Here is a 20198-nt window from a genome sequence, read left to right as displayed (position 1 = left end):
AACATTTCCAGACTCAGGGATGCTTGCTATTTTTTCTCTTCATCAGCCAGCTAATTAATTCGCTGAACAGCTTTGTATTTTACTAGAATACATTTCCTATCGCCACGAAAATACTATTCAATATGACTGAATTATTCAAACCTGCACCTGAGCCACCTACCGAATTAGGACACCTCAGAGTTCTTTCTAAAAGTGCGGGCATCAGAGTTTCACCGCTCATCTTGGGGGGAGCTTCAATCGGCGATGCATGGTCAGGCTTTATGGGCTCTATGAATAAGGAACGGGCATTTGAACTGCTTGATGCTTTTTACGAGATGGGAGGTAATTTTGTTGATACTGCAAACAGTTATCAAAATGAACAGTCAGAAACATGGATAGGTGAATGGATGAAATCAAGAAAACTGCGTGACCAAATCGTTATCTCTACCAAGTTTACCACAGACTACAAGGGCTATGATGTAGGCAAAGGGAAAAGTGCCAATTTCTGCGGTAATCACAAGCGCAGTTTGCATGTGAGCATCAGAGATTCTCTTCGCAAATTGCAAACTGACTGGATTGATATTCTTTATGTTCACTGGTGGGATTATATGAGTTCTATCGAAGAAGTTATGGATAGTTTACATATTCTTGTCCAGCAGGGCAAGGTCCTCTATTTGGGTGTGTCTGATACACCTGCCTGGATTGTTTCCGCAGCAAATTATTACGCTACATCTCATGGGAAAACTCCTTTTAGTATCTACCAAGGTAAGTGGAATGTGTTGAACAGAGACTTCGAGCGTGATATCATTCCAATGGCCAGGCATTTTGGTATGGCCCTTGCTCCATGGGATGTTATGGGAGGCGGAAGATTTCAAAGTAAAAAGGCAATGGAAGAGCGAAAGAAGAATGGAGAGGGTCTGCGTACTGTTTCTGGTACTTCTGAGCAGACGGACGTGGAGGTTAGAATTAGTGAAGCATTGGCTAATGTTGCTGAGGAACATGGCACTGAATCTGTCACTGCTATTGCCATTGCCTATGTCCGTTCCAAAGCAAAAAATGTTTTCCCATTGGTTGGAGGAAGAAAAATTGAACACCTCAAACAGAACATTGAGGCTTTAAGTATTAAACTGACACCAGAACAGATAGAATACCTAGAAAGTATTGTTCCTTTCGATGTTGGGTTTCCCAAAAATCTAATAGGAGACGACCCAGCTGTCACCAAGAAGCCTTCAACTCTCACATCAATGTCTGCCAGAATTAGCTTCGATGATTAGTCAAATTTATAGTTTTAGTATGTGTATAATGTAAGAAATGTCCACGTATACGTTTACACCATTTGATTTAAGCCTTAAAAAAAGCACAACTTATGCCCAGTTATCTTTTTCCACTGGGTTTGTTCATAATGCGAAGGTTTTGCAAGGAAAGAAAGTATAAGATAAACGAAGTTCATTTAAAGCTTAAAAACATACTTGATACGTAAATATATAAATAAAAAGCTAAGGTGGAATCATAACCAAGATGAAGAGGAGAATAGGCTCACCAGGTAACGACGTACGTTTAAGCTGGAAGAGCCAATCTCTTGAAAGTGCCTTCCTTTCTACATTTTTCTTGATGAATAGCCATCAATCTTTGAGCTTCCAAAGGATCGGAAACTTCTTCTGGTTCTGGCCAGGACAAGTATTCATTAGTGTAGTTGGAGACGTAGTCTGGTGGCAAAATGGCCAATCTCTTGCCGTAGCCGGTAACTTTCTTCCAGTCACGATGAACATTGTACAAAGATGAAGAGAAGTAAGCGTAACATCTTTGGTACTGCTTGTAGGATAGATCGTTGTTCAATTGAGGCTTGAAGTCAATGTATTCTTTCCAAGCCTTGACAGGGTCTGCTAAAACGTAGTCGGTAGCTTTCTTGATAGCATTCAAGAACTTTCTGACTTTTTCAGGGTTCTTCTTCAAAAATTCATCGTTACAGATGTAAAGGACGGTGCAGAAACAACAGCAACCCAAACAAGCCAGCTTGTCAATTCTCAACATCTTGGCATCGGAAGCTGGTCTCCCTTGCTTAGCCAAGTATTCTTCCAATTCAACTTGTTGCATACATTCGATACCGATACCAGCATCGATCTTACCTTCGATGATGTACTTGGCAACATTCATACCACATCTGACTGCGGTGTAGTCTTCTGGCTTCATACCGTAGTGCTTAGTTAATTCATCGATTTGAATCTTACCAAATTCACCAACGTAACCGATCTTCTTGCCCTTTAGGGATTGGAAGTCTTCAGTAATACCACTACCTTTTAGGTACAAGACACCAGTGAATGGTTCGTCCAACAAAGAGGCAACAGAGGTGACTGGGAAACCACGGGCCTTAGCAGCCAAAGTGTGGATCATGGCTTTCAAACCCATGTCGACCTTTCCAGATCCAATCAACTCCGTGACATCTGAAGGATTGGTTGGCTCTAGGATAGCCATGTCTAGGCCTTGTTCCTTGAAGTAACCTTTGGTTTGAGCCAAGAAAATTGGAATGTGGTATGGGGTTGGTTGCCAGTTCAACAAAAATGTAATCTTATCGGTAGACATATCTTGGAAATGTTTTTGCTGTTGATGTGTGATTATCTTTACAATTGAGAGAAGAGAAGAGAAGAGAAGAGAAGAGAAGAATATCCTTCATGGAAACAATAATACGAGCTTTTTATATGTTTCATTGCCTGTCATTTTGGGAGATTGAAAGCTTTGAACGTTGTCTTATTTCGCTTTAACGACACCACCTACATAATCTGGATAAATAATATTTCAAGCTTACTGCTAGTTGAATAATTCATATATTTCATAACGCATAAGCCGTTCAAATCGAATTGAGGTAGTTGCATTATAGTCAAAAGCCGATAAATGTATTAGCATTGATACCTCGAGACAATTTGCTGTCTTCATGCATTACGCGCCAATCTTGTTCCCTAAAAACATTGAGCCGGCACAACGCTTAATCGCATATCCAAGTCCTCCCCAAAGAGAATATACATATATATATGTATATAAACGAAAGTACCTTTTTGACTTGAGACAGTAGATAGGATATACAAATCTGCTGAATATTGCACTGCGCTACGCTAATCAACACACATAAACTGCCCTATGCGTTGATCGGTCCTACGACAAAAAAAGAGATATTATGTAGCCATCAATCATTTGCAGTGACTTCTGCTAGATTTCATCCCGATCTTGGTGATGTATGTAATCACTCGGAAAAGCTCTCAATATCTACTTCAACATCAGTATCAATTGTCGTAGCTTCTTCCCTTGTTTTCCTTAATGAATCATCTGAATTCTTGAATTTGAAAATGGGAGGAATTGAGCTTGTTATTTTCAATTTTATAGTACAATTAACGATAATTTTCTGGTTCAGTATGACCACTTCTATCCTTAAATTCTAATATTTGAACTAGCTTAATTTTGATCCTAAATATAACATTTTTTAATGTTTTTGTACATAGTTGTATATGAAATTTCTTTCTTTAATAGCCCAAAAAAAAGAATTATTAAAATAGCTGTATAACTCTCTGTCTCTTGTTACCACCAATTTGTTGATAACAATGGTTAGTCAGAAGTATTACTTAAAGCTAAAGGTTAAAACTATCTTAGACGAGAAAGGTATATCAAAGTTCACGCCAGCTGGACATATTAATATGCCCAATGAACCAGCAAGTCCGGGAAATTACTATAACTTTAATGTACGACTCATAAACTTTACATATATTTCAGGTTGATCTTCAATTAATGGCCCTGCGGTTTTCCTATATCTACCCATTGAAAATTTTTTTGGTTCGTTTATTCTGGAACATATGCAGTGCCATGGCAGTGCAAATATATGCGTGATTAAGGTTAGCATTCAATCTAAATCTTGTTACATCATTTTCATCCAAAACTGATATACGGTTTGGAGACTAGCTCGTTAGAGAATTTCTGCTAAAAGATTCCTGATAAATATTATCAACCTACACTATTGCTATTTTAAAATTGAAAATACAATGTTGGGTAGAAAAGAACTTAAAGAAAGTTAGGCAAGAAGTTTCTGGGATATAAAGTCAGAGATCTCGGAAATGTAAAAGAGTCACCCACATTTATGATATAATACCTGGTGAAGCCAGGAAGATATATAAATGGATTCTTGAGACATAATTAGGACAGTCACAACTTGCTAAAATGATCCGTTATGGAACAACTTCAAAGTCATGCGTAATCAAGATAAATGGAACGTGCGGGAGGGAATTGGCATAAAAGGCGTTAAAGCTGCATCTTATTTATGAAAATAAATCCTAATAAATCGATTAAGCAAATAAAAACCCACCGGTACATGAAGAATGCAGGATATTTAAATTGGGGTTATAATCTTGAGCGCAATGAAAAAAAAAAAGACTATAGAGTATTATTTTGTCTTTATTTCTTTTCCTTATGATTACACTATGATTGTTAGGAGTTAATAGGATCTTAACATTGGATTTCTTATCCACCATCAACTCTTGAAATCCCTTTTCCCACCATTCTCAATCTTTTGCTTACCTGTGATCTGCTGTTTACAGTCTTCTGTCGCAATTTCTCCGCTGCGGATGGCATGAACATATGCACAAAGTCCTCAACAACATAGCCAATCAAACCAGTGATAACCTCCTTTACATAGGCCAAACTTGGCAATAATTTCTGACATATCGTAGCTCATTGCTAGAGGTAAAGAAGCGTTGGACAAAAGTGTAGTACTCGCCATCTTTAAGCATGAAAGTCGGATAATCCAGGTACTCGTGAAGATCCGAGCCGCAAATCCCACAGCAAGAAACGCCGATAATAACTCTGTCGTCGGTTTGAACACTGAACTAGGGATATCATCAGTAACGTGAATATTACTCTTTTTAAAATATACGAAAGCTCTCATACTTAAGTGCTCCTCTTTTTTTTTATTGGCATATCAAGAAACTGTGGAAAAGTGCAGAAGTTGTCGGCGAACTTGAAATCAACATTACTTTAAGAAATGCTCACTTATTTAAAATACGCCTAGATACCGCGGGTGCGAATAGAAGAGTTTTATCTGAATATACACCTTTTGCAATTCTTGAATCCATGACAAACTGGCGAGTGGAATAATGCCGTATACGACAGTAGATGAAAGTTTGTTAAAGACAACGTAATCATTTCAGTAGTTGACAGCTCAGCTATTCAAAAAGCTTGTGCGTAAATTTCTATGAGATGTTGCGTGACATATTACTATCATCACTAAATTTAACTTGTTTCGTGTCTCCGCTCGTACTAACTCCGCTCAAGTTTTCTTAACTCCGTTCCGTATTGCAATAAGTTCATGATCTGCTCCTGAGCTATGCAGCTAGCTCCACTGTAGGCAAATTATTTTTACCTTTTATGCGCCACCGCAGCACAAATTCAGAACTTAAAAGTTTAAATGCAAAAAAAAAAGCGGTGCGGGGTATGCTTTTCCTTTTGGACCTATAATTGCGCAGAGGCAAAATTTGGAAAAGGCAGGCAAAGGCGGATGATGTAAACATTCGAAGATAGTACCGAACATCTCGAACATCTCGAACGGCATAAGCACAACCAGCTAGAGGTGTAATTCGCTGAATGGTCTGCAAAAAAAATTAAACATGGTTATTCCACTCAAATTTATAATAACTTCAGTGCGCCTGTAATCGTCAACTTTCAAACATATAAAGAGAGCAAGTAATTCATTGTTTGTTCTAGACTTCGTTATATTCCAATTTGTAGAATTAAAAAGAAATAATATTAGCGACGGAAAAAGAAACTAAAGGAAAAATGCTAAGCGAACTATCCTCTGTAGGATGTAATGCAGACATTCCAAATAGTGCTGGCGCTGACGTTCATGTGCAGCCACATGTGGAAAAAGAATGGTCAGATGGGCTTGATGACAATGAAGTCATAAACGGGGATAACATTGAGCCACCAAAGAGGGGTCTCCTAGGTTACCTTGTCATCTATTTACTGTGTTATCCTGTATCCTTTGGGGGTTTCCTACCTGGTTGGGATAGTGGTATTACAGCAGGTTTCATTAACATGGACAACTTTAAAATGAATTTCGGATCTTACAAGCATAGTACTGGAGAATACTATTTGAGTAACGTGCGTATGGGCCTTCTCGTGGCAATGTTCAGCGTAGGATGTTCCATAGGCGGTGTTGCTTTTGCCAGACTGGCCGATACTTTAGGTAGAAGGCTGGCAATTGTAGTAGTGGTTGTAGTATATATGATAGGAGCGATCATTCAAATCAGTTCAAACCATAAATGGTACCAATATTTTGTCGGTAAGATCATTTACGGTCTTGGTGCCGGTGGTTGTTCGGTGTTGTGTCCGATGCTTTTATCTGAAATAGCTCCTAAAGATTTGAGGGGCGGGCTCGTATCGTTATTTCAATTGAATGTGACCTTTGGGATATTTTTAGGTTATTGTTCTGTTTACGGAACAAGGAAATATTATAATACTGCGCAATGGAGGATCCCTGTGGGACTCTGCTTCTTATGGGCCCTGATTATCATCATTGGTATGCTACTAGTTCCAGAATCCCCAAGATATTTGATTGAACGAGAAAAACATGAGGAGGCACGTATTTCCATTGCAAAGATCAACATGGTTTTACCAGAGGATCCATGGGTGCTTAAACAGGTCGAGGAAATTAACGCCGGTGTGCTTGCGCAAAGAGAATTAGGGGAAGCTTCATGGAAGGAACTTTTCTCAGTCAAAACAAAAGTCCTTCAACGTTTGATTACAGGTATTCTTGTTCAGACCTTTTTACAACTTACCGGTGAAAACTACTTCTTCTTCTATGGGACTACCATTTTCAAGTCAGTTGGCCTTACGGATGGGTTTGAGACCTCCATCGTTCTGGGTACAGTGAACTTCTTCTCCACTATTATCGCTGTTATGGTTGTAGATAAGATTGGTCGTCGTAAATGCCTGTTATTCGGGGCAGCTGCCATGATGGCGTGTATGGTCGTATTCGCGAGTATCGGGGTGAAATGTCTTTACCCTCATGGCCAGGATGGTCCCTCTTCAAAAGGTGCAGGTAATGCCATGATTGTGTTCACCTGCTTCTATATATTCTGTTTTGCAACGACATGGGCACCTGTTGCTTATATCGTGGTCGCGGAGTCGTTCCCTTCAAAGGTCAAATCTAAAGCAATGTCGATTTCGACGGCATTCAACTGGTTGTGGCAATTTTTGATTGGCTTCTTCACACCATTCATCACTGGATCTATCCACTTCTACTACGGTTATGTGTTTGTGGGTTGTTTGGTTGCTATGTTTTTGTACGTCTTCTTCTTTTTACCGGAAACAATTGGTTTGTCTTTGGAGGAAATACAATTACTGTACGAAGAAGGTGTGAAACCATGGGAATCTGCATCTTGGGTGCCACCTTCAAGGAGAGGTTTGTTTTCGAGAGAAACTAAGGCTCAAAAGAAGGACTGGAAGGAAATCTTGAAATTTTCAAAAAATTCTAATTGATCATTGAGCGCACTTGGTAGGGCACGTTAAGATAAACTCTTAGAAAAGAATGCAACTGCGGAAAACAAAGAGACATGTAATTTCAACCTCAGTCAACGAAAAGCTACAAGCGCTACAGCTTCTTTGCAAACACTTTTTTTAGTCTACAATTGCTATATAAAAGCTATCTATTGAAAGAAAGCATTTGATCAGGGCAACATTGGGTCAAGTTGTTTTTTTCCTAAAGTAAGGCGGGGTGGATGGATACCCTGTTTATCACCTTCTTTACGGTAAGTTCGTATTGGAAGAGTGGATTCGGAGCTCTTGAGAGTTTTAGCATTTGAGCCGGTAGATGTTTTCATTTTTAGTTTTCTTTCTTTTTTTAACCTATTAAATTTTCTTGTTGAGAACATCTCATGAAGAGATTAAACGCTCAATGATTTGCTTATTAATATATATGTTAAATTGACAATCTGGATGGACATGAACTTCTCTCTTCTCATTCTACCGTATGTAACATTATGTTTCTTCAGCTGGCTAAAGTGGTACTGTATATAATTTCTAGTATCAGGGGGCGTGATACACGCTCCCAAAACTACAGAACGAATTAGGCGTCGAAGCCATATCTCTACAATTAGTACAAAAGCTTAGTTGGTTAATTTCTTATGAAAAGTTTGCATAATGACGTATTATTGTGGCTTGTACTACAATCAGAAATGGCGAGCCAAAATTTCATGGAAAAAGCTAGTGTAAACCTGACTGTTTGCTGTGTTATATTTACCAATAAATCCACAGGAGGCAGAATGCAATTCAGAGACGGAGTGGTCTGAAATAAGGAGACGCAGGCACGAAGGAAAAACGAAAACACGCAAGAAAGCACAGGGGCTACCCCACGCAACATTACTCCACAATCCCTTACTTCTCGAGTTTCCTGCAGGTGAGCAATTTTTAGGCACAGGTGCAGAAAATAAAGTTTTTGCAGACAGCTAATTGCAAGAGGCAAAAAAAGTACGTGGAAGTTGGAAAGCTTCACTTAGCTTCATTCAGCACATATCATCGGGCTTTTTTGGGGTGGAATAATGAACGAATCTCGTTCAAAAAACTGTCTTCTTTATTGAACATTCTAATGCTTCCTTTTCTTCGACATTTAGGGCTCATAATGCTTTACTTATCTCCGGTCTCGTATCTCCTTTCTCCGGTCATATTAAGCCTCTGCATCACTTTGCTAACCTCATCTCCGCCATTTTAAATCGTGTTTAGGGCTACAAATGCTTACTCTTATTGTTATTTATGAAAATATTTGATATATAAAAGGGCAAATGTTTCAACTTGTTCAACTTTATGTAGAAAGATATTATAAGTGGAAAATAAAATCATCAAAAAACTAACAAGAAATAATAAAAAAAAAAAACAGAAAATAGAAAACTATGTCTCAAAACAGTAACCCTGCAATTGTTCTAAGAAAAGTCGGCGATATTGCCATCGAGCAAAGACCAATTCCTACTATTGACGACCCCCATTATGTCAAGTTAGCTATTAAGGCTACTGGTATCTGTGGTTCAGATATTCATTACTACAGAAGCGGTGGTATTGGCAAGTACATATTGAAAGCGCCAATGGTTTTAGGTCATGAATCAAGCGGACAGGTTGTGGAAGTTGGTGATGCGGTTACGAGGGTGAAAGTTGGTGACCGTGTTGCTATTGAACCTGGTGTTCCCAGCCGTTATTCTGACGAGACCAAGGAAGGAAGGTATAACCTTTGCCCACATATGGCATTTGCTGCAACTCCTCCAATTGACGGTACTCTTGTGAAGTACTATCTATCTCCAGAAGATTTTCTTGTGAAATTACCAGATAGTGTCAGTTATGAAGAGGGCGCTTGCGTAGAGCCTTTATCAGTTGGTGTGCACTCTAACAAGTTGGCTGGGGTCTGCTTTGGTACCAGAGTTGTTGTGTTCGGTGCTGGTCCTGTAGGGCTATTAACTGGCGCAGTCGCCCGCGCATTTGGAGCCAGTGACGTCATTTTCGTTGATGTATTTGACAACAAGCTACAAAGAGCGAAGGATTTCGGCGCCACAAATACTTTCAATTCTTCCAAGTTTTCTATTGATAAAGCTCAGGAATTGGCCAATGAAGTCGAAAAGCTTTTGGGCGGAAATCATGCAGATGTAGTGTTTGAGTGTTCAGGCGCCGATGTTTGCATTAACGCCGGTGTCAAGGCTACTAAGGTTGGAGGTACCATGGTGCAAGTCGGTATGGGTAAAAATTACGTCAACTTTCCAATTGCTGAAGTTAGTGGCAAGGAAATGAAACTGATTGGATGTTTCCGTTATTCGTTCGGTGATTATCGCGATGCGGTGAACTTGGTATCCACGGGAAAAGTTAATGTCAAGCCATTGATAACCCACAAGTTCAAGTTTGAAGATGCAGCAAAGGCTTACGATTACAACATTTCTCACGGTGGAGAGGTTGTAAAGACTATTATCTTCGGTCCTGAATGAAAAGCGAGTACTTTTATTCAGTGTTTTATGTCCATGTAAATAATCAACGAAAAAGCGTAACGCTTGAGAAGACCACCGAAAAATAGAAATGTAAATAGCAAACATGTTTAATGATTTGAAAACTAACTCCTTCATACCTATTTTTGCAGAATGATGGTAAAAGGCCTGAGAATATGATATTCTTGCAAGTCAAAGCGGCGACGCATATGCCGAGGTGTGTAACGAGAGTGGGAGAAATAATAACCATGTACGCGTAGAATGTTGTTGGTGATTATTAGTTAAAAGGTAGTATTAATGACAATTATAAAATACACGCCGATTACGTATGACCAATATAGTTGTAGGTCAAGTACTATTAAGAAGAAATAAATCTATCCATAGTATACTCCGTATTCTTGTAGAGTAGAAGCCGTAGTTACCGATTTAACTGTCGATAAATATTCATTAGTTCATAAGTGATGGGGTACTTTGCTCTCCATCCGGGATGGAAGCTTCCATATCTTCTTTGGGATCATTATGGGAGACATTTCTAAAAGATTCTTTGACAAGAAACGGGTCTACTTTTGTTGATTTGAACTTTCTAGCCCGAACTCCAAGTTTGAACAGTTCATTTATTTCCACAAAAGTCTTCCCGGCAGTTTCGGGTAGATCGATTATAGCCCAGATTAAAGTGCAGAAACATAAGGCACCCCAGAAAAAGCCAGACTTTGCGCCCCAGTTCCACTTCTTAGAGTTCAGTTGGTATAATATAAGAACACTACATGCGATACTGACCAAATTGTAAGTGTTACGTGCTAGAATAATCGTTTTAGTTCTTAGTCTTGAAGATGGCATTTCAGAGACTAAGCAAAAAACGACGGGGGCAATTCCTAAATTGTAAAAAAAAGCTACTACCATCAAAAGAGAGCCACTTCCCATTTTAGCACCGTGTGTGTTTGAGCACCCCAAGCCGCCAATAATGAAAAAAACAATGGTCTGGAATGCCAGTCCAAAAGCGTAAAGGTCATATCTTCCAAAATATTTTGAAGCCCACCAAGATAAAAATGTAGCACAAATACCGAGACAATATTGAATAATACTAAAAGTGAAGGATGTTTCAACACTAACGCCAGCCTTTTCGTAAAAGTAAGTTGAATAGCCTATTAATATTGAACCACAAGTTGCTTGACCTGCCCAACAGAGACAAGTAATTCTCGTTCTTCTTCGATTAATCTTGTCTTTAAAACAATCGCTGTAGGAGCCTTCCCTGCTTGTGAGCCTTTTCTCCTTTTCTATAGTCACTTTTATTTTATCCACCTCCAGAGTTATCAGTATTTCTTTTTCAGGGCCTTTGCCGCTTAAAGTTCTTCCAAGTGATCTCCTTGCCTCATCGAGCCTTCCTTTTTTGACTAGCCACCATGGAGATTCAGGTGCAAAAAAAATACCCAATGCTAAAGGTACTGGCCAAATCCACTGCAAGGCAAATGGCAGCTTATATCCTAATTCTGAGTCTGCATATTTGTTTTGAGAATTTTTCATGATGCCAGCAGCAAAAAGTTGGCCAAATAACCAACATAAGTTTGAATATGTGGTTAGATAATACCTAAGAGCCAAGGGACATATTTCCGAAGCGTAAGACACTGTCAAACACTGAAAACAACCCCATGGCATTCCACACAGTGCCTGGCCCACAGCAATCATACCTAAACTGTTGCAAAAATACAGTATGAAAGTGAAGGCAGTTAGAAAAAACAATGCGATAATCAATGTGTAACGATTGCCAACAAGGTCCACGGAGGGCCCCGTTAATTGTAGCCCCACAATCTCACCTGCCATGTAACATAAGGTCAACCCAATTTGCCATGACGCTGGAATTTCCCATTCTCCGGTTTGGTCATCTTGTGAGCCAAACCTCCTCTGAAATACCGGCAAAGCGTAGAAAGCGCCCAGAATAGCCGTATCGTACCCTTCCATGATCAATGTTGTAGAGACTAATAATGACCAAGCAACTGCTTTGGGATACGCATTCAATGCTTTCATAAGTGGCATTCCTCTTTCGCTTTCGTCTGCCTCCTGGGCATCCTCCGTAGCATCAAATACCTCTGCTACTACTTTATTATTATCGCTTGGTGTGATTGGATCTGGACTGAACTCAAGATGAACGATATCTAAGTTGTCCTTCTTAGTATGGTCGTCCATTTCTATCCAGTTGGGTTCATGCAATTTAGCCATTCCAGGGTATAAATCCGAGTTACTCGTATTCTCCTTTCTTCTGTTTATGAGAAAAGGCAAGTTTTTCATAGCTAGGTAATAATTTTGTAGTACGTGTATGTATTTTTGTGTTGGGTTTTATGGTACTGTTATTTTGTGAGATATTACCAAGAACAGGTCTCTAATAAAGTTAAACAACGATTATAGATGATTTCACACCTTTTTATACATTCCATAGTGAACACTACTATGTACTTGTGGCATACTCATTGCATATGGCTGGCACTATGTCAAAAGCTTAACTTTGCAGAAGGTTCTGTGCACGTAAAACGCGGGGTGCGGAATGGCGGACGATCCTCTGGTAGAAGAAAAAAAGGAGAAATCTGTAACGGCTGATCCTTCCCTAGAAAAAGGCAACGTTAACTCAAAATGGATGCTTCCAAATGACTGACTGTCTGCAAACCGCGATGATGTAATTCAAGACCAGAAAAATTCGTGCGAAAATAATAGCTTACAAAACCTGTCCCGAACTTGCAGGCGTGACAGTCTTATATAATTTGACTAAAACTGTCGGCGAAATTATCAATCCGGTGCACTGAAGATGGCAGATTGACTGAGGTGTATTTCCGGAAGGTCCCAACAGGTTTCCACGGTCACAAAAATAGCGAGATAGTCACTAGAAAAAACACCACAACATACTTGTAATCTATAATGTGTTTTATGGACTGATCCTGGCTCGCGGGATGACCATCTCATCCGGCTGCTCTTCTAGTCATATCCACCTCTTGAACAGCATGTGCACTTTTCGCTTGGCACGAATAAACCAAAAACATAAGAGTTGCTTAAAATTTAGCAGTAAATTCTGCTTGATTCTCGAACAATTAGTGACAGATGCAATAGCCAAACATAAGTCATAAAAAAAAACTATTACTCGGAATTGAAGGAATTGGCGGAAAGAAGCCACAATCTATCAAATTCACCCGGCCTACTTTAAAAGGTCCAACAACGATTGATGGGGTGATCTAAATGATTTGACTTCCAAGTTGCAGTACATTAAAGACCTTGACATTGACGCTGTTAGAGTTTATCCTTTTTAAGCCTCGAGTAAGTCGGATATCCAAGATTTAGCAATATTTTCTCTATAGATAAACTTTTCCACATATAGTTGTTCTGGATTATAGACCCTTTGGTATCTCACTTCCTCCATCACCTTTCGTATTGGTCTGACCTCTTCCTCGGTTCTTGAGTGGTTGATGGCTGTACTTAATGGCCGCAATATTTTTAGACTTTCATAGCCTCATTATTATTGTGAGAGATGGTGTTGCTTTTAAAAAGACCCTGCTACAGGGCGATAGGTTAAGATGTCAAACATAAGCAGGCGACCTCGCGTTATCGGTGAATAGCCTCTAATCATAGATGTTCCTGTTTGAAACGTCATTTGACGCACCGTGCGCACTTTTCGTGCGGGGGGCTTGAAAAAAAAGTAGCTTTTATTTCTACAGATGGCAATCAATATTGTACATTGATTAACAAAAATGATTGATACGGTTAGAACGGAGGAAATATTTTGGTTTTTAAGAGATTTATAAGCATCATCTTGCATTCTTGCGACTGAGGTAATTTTATAAATATATGATGGAATTCAAAAGGTCCGTTCTATCAAATTGTAATCCCAGGTATACAAACCTACCTATCAACTACCTTCCTCGTTATTCAAAATGATGTCTTTGAGGTTAAAACTTTTCAGATATTTGATTTCTTGTATAAACTATACGATAAACCACTCCTTAATTCTAAGGATATGTGACAGTTATCGTTTTAGCAGGCGCTTACTGATGGAGATTGAGGAGGTATAGTATTTGACTGTGGCAGCATACCACTCACATTAGCGGTATTTATTGTTGAAGCTGCTTCGAGGCGTGTGATTAAAAAAGGGCAACAGGAGAATGAGAGGAGAAGACTCCATAATAGAGGGTCATTCGCGCCGTCCCTGGCGAAGAGAGTTGCTTTGTTCTGAAGAAATGTCATGCAATCTAGCTACGACTCCCTGTAGATTTTAATGATTTCACAAACACTATTTTAATGGTTTCAAAATTTACGTCATTTATTTCCACACCGCATATGACTATATTCTAGCAACAGAAACAATTTTCTTCCTTAACTATAGTAGCAATGACAGCTAAATAAATGATCGTTTTACACCGTTGGACTTGAAAACAGACAATAACTAATTTTTACAACCGTAAAAAAGTAGCGAAGCTGGTGCTGTTGTAGAATTGTCATTTACTTTGCAAAGATAGGCCTCCAAGTAGAGTAGTGGTGAATTTAGCTAATGTTATAATCAACGCGATTGCAGCTTTCATATTTTCATTTTGATGAGGCATCGGGATTTGGCGACTACTATTTGAATGTATCTGTAATCTGGATGAATGAAAACCTTTATGAAACCAAAATCCTCCCAGCTATTATCAATATCAGCGAATGGCTTGACGATATGGAGGGAAATAAACCTTCACCTAGTGTAACGAACCCATACGAAACTTCAGGTTATTATGCCTTTTCAACAGTAGTACCTGTTTTAATGGAGAATATGAAAGTAGCATAAATGGCTCACAAGAGTTCATTTACTCTGGTGTAAAAGCATTCACTGTTGTGGAATATACATGGTACGTAAGAGTACCAATGTTGGATAAAGTATATATAATCTACGCACTAAGTTAATATTTTTAACCACACACCTATTTTATACTTCCTTGTAGATATTAAATAAACCAAACACGTAAGTTACGTTTTAGTAAAAAAATCCTTTCCCTTAATAGCTTATAATTGACACCATATTATATACTAAAAGTTGAAATAATATTTCCAAGTAGGGCAATATATATTCCTAAACTATATTAATGTGATATAGCACTTATGAATCATACATCCCTTATGTTCAATTTGCGCCGCCGGCAAAGAGTCTCTAATCATTAATGAGCATTGCCTGTCACGCAAAGCTTTATCTATGTCATAATCTGGCAGCAAAATTTCTATTCTTTATTCTTTTGACATAACAGAGTTAAGGCCTTCCATCGTTTCAATAATAGCTGCTTATTTTCTCGACTTAAATTACGTAGTCGTATCAGCGAATTAACTGAGAGTGCGTAAAATCACAGACTTTTATCAATATACGACTCCCAACACATGTTTACTATTCTGCAAAAATCCAGGAAAGAGACAGTAACAGTATTATTTTTCCCCGGCGATCGTTTAGAGCATACCAAATATAGGCTTAGACAATAAGCTTCTGAACGAGGGTCCAAAATCAAGTTCAGATATTCTTTCCGACCAAAATGGAAATATCACAGGCACACGAAAAGGGTTTTTCAAGGCACACCTTGGCACCCCCATAATTGGCATTTTTACATTCCTCCACATACGAATACACATAGACATCATAAAACAATATCATTCATATACGAAGTCTATGAAAGGCATATGCCTCGTTCAGGAACAAGTGCGATCTCACAGTTACCGTGAATATTTTGGGAGAGAGACGAGTTATGAAGGATGTGAGATATTGGATGAGAGCACCAGCCAGTGATTCGTTTAAGTCGTGATGACTGGTGAAGGAATGTGTATAAATAAAGCCACTATGATCATCCTTTTATGTGAATATGTCTTCATTCCTTTCTTTCCTGTTAGGCTTATATCAGCACTAACAAACAAAACAAATACAATGGTCAAATTAACTTCAATTGCTGCTGGTGTTGCCGCCATCGCTGCTACTGTTGCCGCTGCCCCAGCCACTACTACTCTGTCTCCATCTGACGAAAGAGTCAACCTGGTTGAATTGGGTGTCTACGTCTCCGATATCAGAGCTCACTTGGCCCAATACTACATGTTCCAAGCTGCCCACCCAACTGAAACCTACCCAGTTGAAGTTGCTGAAGCCGTTTTCAACTACGGTGACTTCACCACCATGTTGACCGGTATTGCTCCAGACCAAGTCACCAGAATGATCACCGGTGTCCCATGGTACTCTACCAGATTGAGACCAGCCATTTCTAGCGCTTTATCCAAGGACGGTATCTACACTGCCATTCCAAAATAGGAACACGGACCTTTACGAATGAAATTCTATAGACATTGATAAGTAACGAAAAATAAAATATAGAAAAAAAAAAAGCTCTTTTTGATGATATAAGTACAGTTAATTATATAAATGTATATTAAAATTATAAACCTGTTTGATCAATGACGGTACTTTCAAACCATTCTTATCACCACGGTGAACCCAGAAATAACCTCTCTTTTGGGGCCGCCTCCTAGGTGGGGGGTTGAGAGTACGAAGGAAACAATTATCATGAAAATACTGAATTCTAAAACGTATTGTTTTCGTACTCGTTTACTTTTTCAATAGATAGGTTGCTTTTTTTTTTATTGGATCGGCCCGGAGTCGTTATTACACATGTGTCACTTTTGAGATTAAGGTTGTAGATCAGGGAATTTTTCCGTGGCAGTGCGATTCCTATTTAGTATTCGGTACTGGCTTCCCTAAAGCCTTCAACACCGCCCGTGATTAACAATAAATGTGAAAGCAAAAGTTATGTGTGAACGGTCTGGCTGTAATTAATGCTCAATAATCGTGTCATGATTTTATGGATCAAACTATTATATATTCTTTCCCGACATATTAACACTCTAGACCAGCTGAAGTTGTGCTGATATAATTTCTTGATAAAACGGGCCATATAACTTTTTTGGATATACATGGAATAAGGCATCACTTACAGAAGAAAACGACATTGAGTTTTACGCATCTAGTAGGATGGTAGCAAGTTTATTTTTTGTTAACGAGCGGCGAATAGGTGAAAGAGAATAGTTATAATAGTAAAGAGTAAAATAATTTTGATTAGTCAGATCTGATGAATTACACAAACTATAAAATTGAAGAAGGCGCATTCGTTTCTACACCAAGGGCTCCTCACTGCGAGACTGCAGACATCATAAAAATAAAAAAAGAACAGCGGTAAAAACCGCGGATCGAAAAGCCTCTTGAGAATCCAGGTAAGCTTAAATCGGTGAACTTCCTTGGGGAGCTGCACGTCTTCCAGGTCAACAGGGCTCCATGCTTTCTCACTATTGAACAACTTCTATTGTTCGTCAACTTCTGTAGCATAGACTTCCAAAGCCTCTTCAATGTAAGGGACAGAACCTTTAAATGACTTAGCCTTGGCAGCTTCGTCTTTCTTTAAAGAGAATGGTTCGAGAAGAGTTGTTCTGAACATTCCTTGGCAGTCCGCAGCATGAAAAAAAAAGTACTTCGTATTCCAGGCTTTGTTTTCACAGAAGTAAAAACTCAGATTTCTTGCAACAGCTTCCCAATCATCAGCTACTACACCTCGAGGAGAACTTCTAGTGTATTCTGTATATCTAATATTATAGCCTTTAGTAACAATGGAATCCCAACAATATCTAATTATTCACCCAATTCTCAATAACATCTAGAAAGGGCAATAAACTTACTACATTATGACATATAAGCTAGATCGTTATTCATTACGTCGACATTTTTCCTAACCGCCGCGCAGGCACGCCGCGCATTTCTTTTCCTCGAAGAAAGCGGAAAAAAAAAATAAAAAAAAAGTATAAATAGTGGAGTCTTTTCCCATTTAACATTTAGAAAAAAATTCGACTGGAAATTTTTTGCTGAACATTTAACCGGAGAACCTTGGTGGCTTTTTCTCAGTTTCGTGGGCTTGTACATTTTACCTAGTATGCTGGGAACTTTTTTTCCTGTATTCTATTCTATTCCTTGCCTTACTTTTCTTATTATTTTTTTATTCGTTTATAACAAACTAAAAGAAGTAAATATTTTCAGTTTCAATTGATAACAACCCAAATACGTAAAAGCAATGGCCGCTATTAAAGACTACAAGACCGCACTGCAATTTGCCAAGAGCCTTCCAAGACTGGATGGTTTGTCTGTGCAGGAATTGATGGACTCGAAGATCAGAGGTGGGTTGACTTATAACGATTTTTTGATCTTACCAGGTTTAGTCGATTTTGCGTCCTCTGAAGTTAGCCTACAGACTAAGCTGACCAGGAATATCACTTTAAACATTCCATTGGTTTCCTCTCCAATGGACACTGTGACAGAATCGGAAATGGCCATCTTTATGGCTCTGTCGGGTGGTATCGGTTTTATTCACCATAACTGTACGCCCGAGGACCAAGCTGACATGGTCAGAAGGGTCAAGAACTATGAAAATGGGTTTATTAACAACCCTATTGTGATTTCTCCAACAACCACCGTTGGTGAAGCTAAGAGCATGAAGAAAAAGTATGGATTTGCAGGCTTCCCTGTCACGGAAGATGGCAAGAGAAATGCAAAGTTGGTGGGAGTCATCACTTCTCGTGATATACAGTTCGTTGAGGACGACTCTTTACTCGTTCAGGATGTCATGACCAAGAACGCTGTTACCGGTGCACAAGGTATCACGTTATCAGAAGGTAACGAGATTCTAAAGAAAATCAAAAAGGGTAGGCTATTGATTGTTGATGAAAAGGGTAACTTAGTTTCTATGCTTTCCAGAACTGATTTAATGAAGAATCAAAACTACCCATTAGCGTCCAAATCTGCCAACACCAAGCAATTGCTATGTGGTGCTTCCATTGGTACTATGGACGCTGATAAAGAAAGACTAAGATTATTGGTCAAAGCCGGCTTGGATGTCGTCATCTTGGATTCATCCCAAGGCAACTCTATTTTCCAATTGAACATGCTCAAGTGGGTCAAAGAGAGTTTCGCAGGTCTGGAAGTCATCGCTGGTAACGTTGTGACCAGGGAACAAGCTGCCAATTTGATTGCTGCCGGTGCGGATGGTTTGAGAATCGGTATGGGAACTGGCTCTATTTGTATCACTCAAGAAGTTATGGCTTGTGGTAGGCCACAAGGTACAGCGGTCTACAACGTGTGTGAATTTGCTAACCAGTTCGGTGTTCCATGTATGGCTGATGGTGGTGTTCAAAACATCGGTCACATTACCAAGGCGTTGGCTCTTGGATCTTCTACTGTTATGATGGGTGGTATGTTGGCTGGTACTACGGAATCACCAGGTGAGTATTTCTATCAAGATGGTAAAAGATTGAAGGCGTACCGTGGTATGGGTTCCATTGACGCCATGCAAAAGACTGGTACTAAAGGGAATGCATCTACGTCTCGTTACTTTTCAGAATTTGACAGCGTTTTGGTTGCACAGGGTGTCTCCGGCGCTGTCGTTGACAAAGGATCCATTAAGAAATTTATTCCGTACTTGTACAATGGATTACAACATTCTTGCCAAGACATTGGCTGTAGGTCGTTAACTCTATTAAAGAAGAATGTCCAGAGCGGTAAAGTTAGATTTGAATTCAGAACGGCTTCTGCTCAACTAGAAGGTGGTGTTAATAACTTACATTCTTACGAAAAGCGTTTACATAACTGAATGTTCGAATGGGATCATTAATACAATAGTAGTGATGATAATCTTATGTAGTGCTGTCCGTATGGCACCTATTCATACTGCGTTACAATTATATGAATGGGGTGATATGTTATGTTAATATATAGTGTGTTTATACCTTCTTATTGATAAATAGTATATTTTTATGTTTAGGTGATTTTAGTTGTGATTATTTGGTGGTATTTATATTAGTATATATAAAATGGGTAGTGGATATTTGTATAAAAACGTTATAAAGCATGAAGTTAAGAGTATTTATATGATAATTGAGGTTATGTGATCAGTTATAGATATTAAAATGTGGATAATCGTGGGCGTTATGGGTAAATGGCACAGGGTATAAACCGCTGAGGCAAGTGCCGTGTATGGTGATGTGGTGATGTATATGGTAGTGATCGAGTGAGAGATGGATGGCCTTGGTGTAGAGTATTATGGCGGGGTAAGTTGGGGTGATGTGTTCTATAGCGTCCGTGTGCGTAAGCGATATCGTTAAATAAATAAAAGGTGAGTATGGTAGATTTAGGAATGTGGGTGTGATAGTTGG

The 20198-nt window shown here is 39.0% G+C and overlaps 7 protein-coding genes across 7 annotated transcripts; 5 read left to right on the top strand and 2 right to left on the bottom strand.

Moving 5' to 3' along the window:
- Positions 1-122: 122 nt before the first annotated feature.
- On the top strand, positions 123-1253 carry AAD4 (putative aryl-alcohol dehydrogenase; the record flags this gene model as incomplete). The annotated part of the gene is made up of 1 exon (XM_033909149.1): positions 123-1253. The coding sequence occupies one exon, from the start codon at positions 123-125 to the stop codon at positions 1251-1253; it is 1131 nt and encodes a 376-aa protein (XP_033765040.1).
- A 283-nt stretch (positions 1254-1536) lies between these two features.
- THI13 (4-amino-5-hydroxymethyl-2-methylpyrimidine phosphate synthase) lies at positions 1537-2559 on the bottom strand (the record flags this gene model as incomplete). The annotated part of the gene is made up of 1 exon (XM_033909148.1): positions 1537-2559. The coding sequence occupies one exon, from the start codon at positions 2557-2559 to the stop codon at positions 1537-1539; it is 1023 nt and encodes a 340-aa protein (XP_033765039.1).
- A 3231-nt stretch (positions 2560-5790) lies between these two features.
- On the top strand, positions 5791-7494 carry HXT15 (hexose transporter HXT15; the record flags this gene model as incomplete). Its single annotated transcript, XM_033909147.1, has 1 exon — positions 5791-7494. One exon carries the CDS (start codon positions 5791-5793, stop codon positions 7492-7494), a length of 1704 nt encoding a protein of 567 aa, XP_033765038.1.
- Positions 7495-8900: 1406 nt separating this feature from the next.
- SOR2 (L-iditol 2-dehydrogenase SOR2) lies at positions 8901-9974 on the top strand (the record flags this gene model as incomplete). Its single annotated transcript, XM_033909146.1, has 1 exon — positions 8901-9974. One exon carries the CDS (start codon positions 8901-8903, stop codon positions 9972-9974), a length of 1074 nt encoding a protein of 357 aa, XP_033765037.1.
- A 444-nt stretch (positions 9975-10418) lies between these two features.
- On the bottom strand, positions 10419-12254 carry MPH2 (alpha-glucoside permease; the record flags this gene model as incomplete). The annotated part of the gene is made up of 1 exon (XM_033909145.1): positions 10419-12254. One exon carries the CDS (start codon positions 12252-12254, stop codon positions 10419-10421), a length of 1836 nt encoding a protein of 611 aa, XP_033765036.1.
- A 3631-nt stretch (positions 12255-15885) lies between these two features.
- On the top strand, positions 15886-16260 carry SPAR_D00020 (SRP1/TIP1 family protein; the record flags this gene model as incomplete). The annotated part of the gene is made up of 1 exon (XM_033909144.1): positions 15886-16260. The coding sequence occupies one exon, from the start codon at positions 15886-15888 to the stop codon at positions 16258-16260; it is 375 nt and encodes a 124-aa protein (XP_033765035.1).
- Positions 16261-18064: 1804 nt separating this feature from the next.
- On the top strand, positions 18065-19636 carry SPAR_D00010 (IMP dehydrogenase; the record flags this gene model as incomplete). The annotated part of the gene is made up of 1 exon (XM_033909143.1): positions 18065-19636. One exon carries the CDS (start codon positions 18065-18067, stop codon positions 19634-19636), a length of 1572 nt encoding a protein of 523 aa, XP_033765034.1.
- Between the last annotated feature and the right edge of the window lie 562 nt (positions 19637-20198).

Source organism: Saccharomyces paradoxus, chromosome IV (genome assembly GCF_002079055.1).
Source record: "Saccharomyces paradoxus chromosome IV, complete sequence".
NCBI lineage: Eukaryota > Fungi > Ascomycota > Saccharomycetes > Saccharomycetales > Saccharomycetaceae > Saccharomyces > Saccharomyces paradoxus.
This window is presented reverse-complemented; position numbering and strand designations above follow the sequence as displayed.